Consider the following 6,712-nt stretch of genomic DNA (forward strand, 5'->3'; position numbering starts at 1 on the left):
CACAAGTTTGGATTGTGAATAGGAACACACAATAATAGTCTCACTATCTCTCTCTCAATCACTTTCTTCTTCCACTGTTGCACGCTGACACCCACATAAGCACAAAAAGACACCAACTTTTTCGCTCCTTCCTTGCATTTATTGTTCTTTTCAATTATTCATTCACATTGTCCTCACAAATTACTATTTATTCCCCACCAAAAAAAAGTCTTTTTTTTTTCAATTGTTTTCGCTGTGTCTTCTGTTTCATAGCTTCTTTCTGGGTTTTGGTTTCTGAACCACGACCACAGAAGTGGTATTTGTGAAGTTTGGAAAAGAAAATGACTGTGGAGAAGAGAATGAGTGATTCCGGCGAAGAGTTTCCCGTCGGAATGCGTGTGCTCGCCGTCGATGATGACCCCATCTGCCTCATGGTTTTGGAAAACCTTCTCCGGAAATGTCAATATCATGGTTTGAATCTTCTACTGTTGCTTTTACTTACTCTTATTCATGATTTAGGGTTTTGGTTTGTGCTTTGTTCTTTCTTTTAGATTTTTGTGTTCTGTTTCAGATTCTTTTGTTCATGGTAGCTTAATATGGATATACTTTTACTAATGAAATATTTATAGAGAATACTACAGTGAACTCCAACTTTCTTAATTGTTGCAGACGAAGCTTCTGTTATAGGCTATAGGCTACATATTTTTTTTTATTGCTTGTTATGCCTTGATTTCGATACAGGATCTGATTGTTTCTCTGGATGAGTATTTTGTAGCGTGTTTGGCTTCATATTTGGGACATGATTTTCTAGGTCTTGTGTGTGATTTTAGAAGCTAATAATTGTAGCTTCCCCACCCTAAACTTGATTTTCTGAAGCTAACAGTTATAGGCTTATAGCTTCCGCATCCCGAACGTGATTCTTCCATCTTTAACAAATTTCCAAATATGGACTTGGATGAACATTAATTTTGTAACTGTCTATCCTTTGGATGTGTGTGCAATGTGCCTCTTTACTCGTTCAGAATGATATTTATCTTGGTTATGGATGGGGTTGCAGTAACTACGACAAATCAAGCAATAACAGCGTTGGCGCTTTTGAGAGAACACAAAGACAAGTTTGACCTGGTAATCAGTGATGTGCATATGCCAGACATGGATGGATTTAAGCTGCTTGAGCTAGTGGGACTCGAGATGGACCTTCCTGTCATAAGTGAGTGAGAGGATCTTGTATGCTTATATCTGATCTTGGTACCTAATTATCACCATTTCTTCATTTTGACTATCATTATTTCACCATTTCTGACTTGATTAACAATTATTGATATAGTTATTAATCAAGTTAGAAATTTAATGTGATGTACTTAGATGTCAAATAATGAGTTTTCTAACTTCTTTTCCTTTTGAAAAAGATATTCATCTGTACTATGTTTTGTATAGATAGTCCAGTCCTGCAATAGATTTTTTTAAGTTTCGTAGTTGGTTTTTGATAAATGTGAAAAGGTGATGTGTCAATAATGTTATTTAGGAAGGCTGTTTGAGTTATTTGCGCAGCTTTAATGATTATTTGGTCAACCTTTGGTGTTATAAAATGTTTTATTTCAGTGTTGTCTGCAAATGGTGATACGAAGCTGGTGATGAAAGGGATTTCTCATGGAGCTTGTGATTATCTGCTGAAACCCGTGAGAATGGAGGAGCTCAAGAACATCTGGCAGCATGTAATCAGAAGGAAGAAGTTTGACTCAAAAGAGAAGAACAAAACAAGCAACTTAGACAAACCCACTTCTGATAGTGGCAATGGACATGGATCGTCAGGAGCTGTAAATTCAGATCAAAATGAGAAGCTGACTAAGAAACGGAAGGATCAAGATGAAGATGAAGATGAGGAGCAGGAGAATGATCATGACAATGACGACCCGTCAACCCAGAAGAAACCTCGGGTGGTTTGGTCTGTGGAGCTGCACCGCAAGTTTGTTGCTGCTGTTAATCAGCTAGGCATTGACAGTATGTTCTTCACTCTTTTACAGGATAAAACAGCTGCTATAACTTCTATCAAATTCTTCATGAGCTTGCTTATTCAAATTGTTCTCAATATTTTTGTTATTTTCAAGATGCTTTTTGATATCTGGTTAGATTTTAGCATCATCAATTTAATGGTCAGAACATGTATATGTTCTTAATTATTCTGAAGACTTTCTCAACACTCTTCCTTATTTTAAGTGACACAAGGTCACAATTATTCAAATTTTATGCCATGCAATGTACTTTTCCCTTACTAGTATGAATTTGGGCTTCATGATATTGTTGTTTTGCTGGCAGAGGCTGTACCTAAAAAAATTCTTGATTTGATGAACGTTGAAAAGCTTACAAGGGAGAATGTGGCGAGCCATCTCCAGGCATTTTTCTGGTCCTTTGTGTTTTAATTTACTGTAACATAACTTTTCATTCACTGAATGTTTATTATTTATGAAATGGCTGCAGAAGTATAGGCTTTATCTGAAGAGAATTAGTTGCGTGGCTAACCAACAGGCTAACATGGTAGCGGCCTTAGGGGGTGCAGATCCATCTTATCTGAGAATGAGTTCTGTGAATGGGGTTGGACATTTACAAACATTGAGTGGTTCTGGGCAGCTTCATAACAATGGTTTTAGATCCTTTCCACCTGGTGGGATAATTAATAGGTTGAACACTCCTGCTGGTTTGAATGTGCACGGATTTCCTTCTGGAGTTCTTCAGTTGAGTCAGTCACAAAATTTAAACAACACTAATGATCATCTGAAGTTCCGGTCAGCCATCACTCCTGTTAATCAGAATGGTGTTCAGGGAATGCCATTGTCTGTTCAGAACAATAAGAGTCTCATTTCTGTTCAAAATTTGACCTCTGTTTTTAATGCCAAAACAAATTTTCCCATCTCAAATAAACTCCCAGATCCAAGACCAAAAATAACATCTGTCTCTCGCACTTCAGATGTAGGTATCTCAAACAATGCCTTGATGTTGGAACCATGCCCTCAAGGCACACAAGGGAGTGTAAGGATTGAAACTTTATCTTCTTCAGTGGCCTCTCAACATTCAGAATTTTCTTTGCCTTTGCTGGATCAAGGTAGGTATAATGATAGTTGGACAAGTGCGGTGCAGCCACCTGTGATCCAGACAAACTCTTACCCTCCTAGTGAATGTTTTAAACCGACAAATATACCACCTCCAGATAACATGGCTACTATACCCCTGCAAGGTGGGAATCTGACTGGTTCATCCATCACTTCACTGTCCAGGCAATCCCATGATTCAATGACAGATATGCATTCTGAAGGATTGACTTTAACTAACAGACCTGGGAATATAAGCAGTAATGTGCCATTTCAAGGGTGGGATGACCGTAATCACGATGCTACTCATCATTCAAATAATATGTTTGCATCAATAAACTCACTGACTGCAGTCAATGGTGCTACTGTTCCAACGGGCCATGCAGCAGCAAACTCAGCCACACAGAGAAATTTGGACTTTAACTTTTGTGATCCCTTACAAATGAAGCATGACGGGTTTGTGGAATTAACTGAAGAGATCTCATCCAAACAACATCAGGCGAATATCCTGAACCAGCAGAAGTCTCAACATAGTCATTTCTCTAATAATCTTGGTTCATTGGAAGATTTGGTCAGTTCAATGATGAAACAGGTAATATCATTTATGGTTATACAGAGTTTTTCCAAAAAGGTTTCTGTATTTTTTTTAATCATGTTGATTACACGAAGTGCTCTCATGCTTAACTGCTTTAAAGTTACTATTTAAAAATCTGTCTGTTTCGTAGGTTTCATTTAGATGCAATCACTGCATAATATATGCGAATCTTTTGATTAAGCTGATACCATCCCCACCAATCATAATTTTCACTCCTTTGTCACATACTTTCTGTATGTCATTCTCCTTTGATTATATAATGTTTAAGCACTGTTATACTTGTCCTGCACACTGCAAAGGAGTTGAACAGTTACATTATAAGCATTTGGTGAAATTCTGCTTTTCCCGCATGATAAAATTTATGGGCCATATATTTCGTTAGTGTTCATTGTGGTAAATCTGCCAAATAAGAGCAACTACCTTCATCCTTTTAACTTTCATATTGGCTAAATCCATCTTATTTGTCTATCCTGGATTGGTTAAATAACTTGTCTAGAGAGTATTATATCCGGTTATTTTAGCATTTATGATCTAGTATTCTAGTATTTATTGATTATGCAGCTGTTTTATCTTGTATCTGTCTTCAATATTTCCCTCCCATACTCATTCAGTGCCCATGTTCATGCCATGCAGGAGAAAGACAGGCTGAAGTTATTGGATGAAAACCTCATTTGCGATAATTACCCTGGTGGGTTATCTATGTGATAGAAGATCTTCCAGCACATAGCAACATGTGTCTCCATGTTGATGAGTTTTATAGTTCTCATTGTGTTTAACCACTTTTGTCTTCCTGTAGTTTACTGTAGAGTTTAGCTTCTCCAGGTTACTCTGTACTGAGCAAAGTTCTGTAGGTTCTAAGTGCTTTCTAATTTTATACACATGCATTGTTGTCCCAGTCTGGGTCCAGCATTGCGTTATCAAGTTATTAATCACTTTGTTTGATCTCCGTTGACATGTTGGCCTGCAAATTGGACCTTAATCTTCACTCACAGTCATGCTTGCAGTGAGAAGAGAGACTCGGGCCAGGTGGAACTCAGTAGACAAATGGGTACCCACCTGAACCCTGAGTTTTTCTCACACCTTTCTAGAGTGATCAGGTAATGCAACTTTGTTAAATGTAAGTGATTACGATGATGAATGACAATAAACACGATCCTCCCTTGGAAATGTTGTCTTAACCAAAATTATGCATTTAGTTTTATTTACTGACATTGCAGTATATACAAATCTTGTGACGCATGCACGAGGAAACTTATCTAATATTTGATTCGTTTGAAGTAAGATTATTTCATAAATCGGAATGCATAGTTATAAGCTTTTATCTGTGAAGTTACTGATATAGTAATAGTTTTGTAATTCATGATGTGTGAATATGCTTAGTACAGTTTGGATTATCAATAACTACATATTTTGATATCTAAAATAGACCATTACTGATAAAGGAATCGAATCTCTTTTTCTGGATAAAGCTAAACAGAAATGCTTTTCTGCGTTGCAGTATTCTCGAGACCCATCACAGACCAAGTTTACGAAACTTTTAATTCACCTTTACGTGAAAAGGTTAAAAAAGTGATGAAAAGGATAAAATTACTTACACCCACGATTTCAATTTTATGCCAACCGTCACGTCAATGCATCTGCAATGAGAATAATTCGGTGAGGCATGGACTGTGGAATAGTTTGGTTTTAATCCATTTTTAGTTTTTGTTAGTGCAAAATAGTTAAATATATTTTTTATAAAAACTTGTCAAGTAAAGAAAATATTATATAAAGACCCTTGTTCTATTTTTTTTATTGTCATTATCACAATTTCCATTCACGTATTCATAAGTAAAGCACAATGTCATTTAAAATTGTACAATAATTTGTTATTATGAAACTACTATAAGTACAACTAAACTAGAAAACAACTCGTCAACAATTACATTTATTAATTGCTAATTAATCAAGATACATAACATCATATTTAAATATAATAAGTGGTTTGAATACCATGATTGGAGTGAGCCCAGGGTTACATTTATATAAAATTAACTTTGAATAATTAAAAATAAGAGATTTTTTTTTTTAATGATACCGTAAAATTGTGCTTATACTTCGACTTATAACTAACCTTTGCTGACATAAACCTGTTAAAATTAAATTTCATAACTGACCTTTCTTTTTCCCACAACTGAAATCATAAAGAAATTTGGTTAGCTTTTAGTTCTGCACTTACCCTTGCTTTCTGGGGAAGGCCCTTTATTATACCCCTTATTTGCTTTCGGATAAAACCAATAATCTGAGCAAGGTACACAATCAGCATTTCATTGATGAAGATACAGGACTAAATGACGCAGTGGAATTAATTTTAGCATTAAGGTTTCAGTATAGCCTATGATATGTATGAATGGAAATTAAAAAGTCATCGATAGAAGAAGCAATTTATTAGTAACTAAACAGGATTTGCAGCCAGTAATAGCAATCACCCTTTCCCTTCTGCGAAAGAAAGTGTGTGGGATAAAAAATATGGGCAGACACTTTGGAATCTGCCAGTTTTGCATCCAAATCCATGGACTCAAAAATTGAAGCCACAAAGTTCTGGCTTCTTTGAGAAGTGACATGCAGAAGCTTTTAGCAGAGAATGGCATCAACATCAACCACATTGGTCCAGCTCATGCACACATGGTTCACCCACCCATACAACAGAACACCATCACTCTGGGACCTACTTTTTCTTTACTTGTTTATGCTCTGCAGTCAAGGAAGAGCTGTGGTGAAATCGGGGAAGAAAAAGAATATTCTTCATTTAATATTTAGTTTGATGAAGACTGTGATGGAAAAATTTAAAATTTAACTGCATGCAAAGCCTTGCTCATTTTTGTCAATTTTATTTTCGACTCAGTTATAAAATCTCCAAAAAATGCGTCGTCCTCTTGTATAGCCGGTCTCAATTCAATTAATCCTCTTCCATACTGAAATAGGCGTTCAGAGAAAAATGGCAACTCATAAATATAAGAATTAAACTTGGTTCATGGAAATTTCTCAGTTCTTTGCTCACTCTGAAATAGAA

General features: G+C 36.1%; 1 protein-coding gene across 1 annotated transcript; it reads left to right on the top strand.

The window, feature by feature from the left end:
* Window positions 1-320: 320 nt before the first annotated feature.
* Window positions 321-4,838, top strand: LOC114163238 (two-component response regulator ARR12). The gene is made up of 6 exons (XM_028047420.1): window positions 321-450; window positions 1,037-1,189; window positions 1,582-1,980; window positions 2,296-2,372; window positions 2,458-3,657; window positions 4,294-4,838. Exons 1-6 carry the CDS (start codon window positions 321-323, stop codon window positions 4,363-4,365), a joined length of 2,031 nt encoding a protein of 676 aa, XP_027903221.1. The 3' UTR covers window positions 4,366-4,838.
* The last annotated feature ends 1,874 nt before the right edge of the window (window positions 4,839-6,712 follow it).

The sequence above is a fragment of the Vigna unguiculata genome, chromosome 9 (genome assembly GCF_004118075.2).
Source record: "Vigna unguiculata cultivar IT97K-499-35 chromosome 9, ASM411807v1, whole genome shotgun sequence".
Classification (NCBI taxonomy): Eukaryota; Viridiplantae; Streptophyta; class Magnoliopsida; order Fabales; family Fabaceae; genus Vigna; species Vigna unguiculata.

Bases quoted from the DNA above. Each gene is read 5' to 3' on its own strand.
- LOC114163238 (XM_028047420.1), top strand. From the start codon at position 321: ATGACTGTGGAGAAGAGAATGAGTGATTCCGGCGAAGAGTTTCCCGTC. The intron at 451-1,036 runs GTTTGAATCTTC...ATGGGGTTGCAG, and splicing joins CCGGAAATGTCAATATCATG to TAACTACGACAAATCAAGCA. The intron at 3,658-4,293 runs GTAATATCATTT...CATGCCATGCAG, and splicing joins TCAGTTCAATGATGAAACAG to GAGAAAGACAGGCTGAAGTT.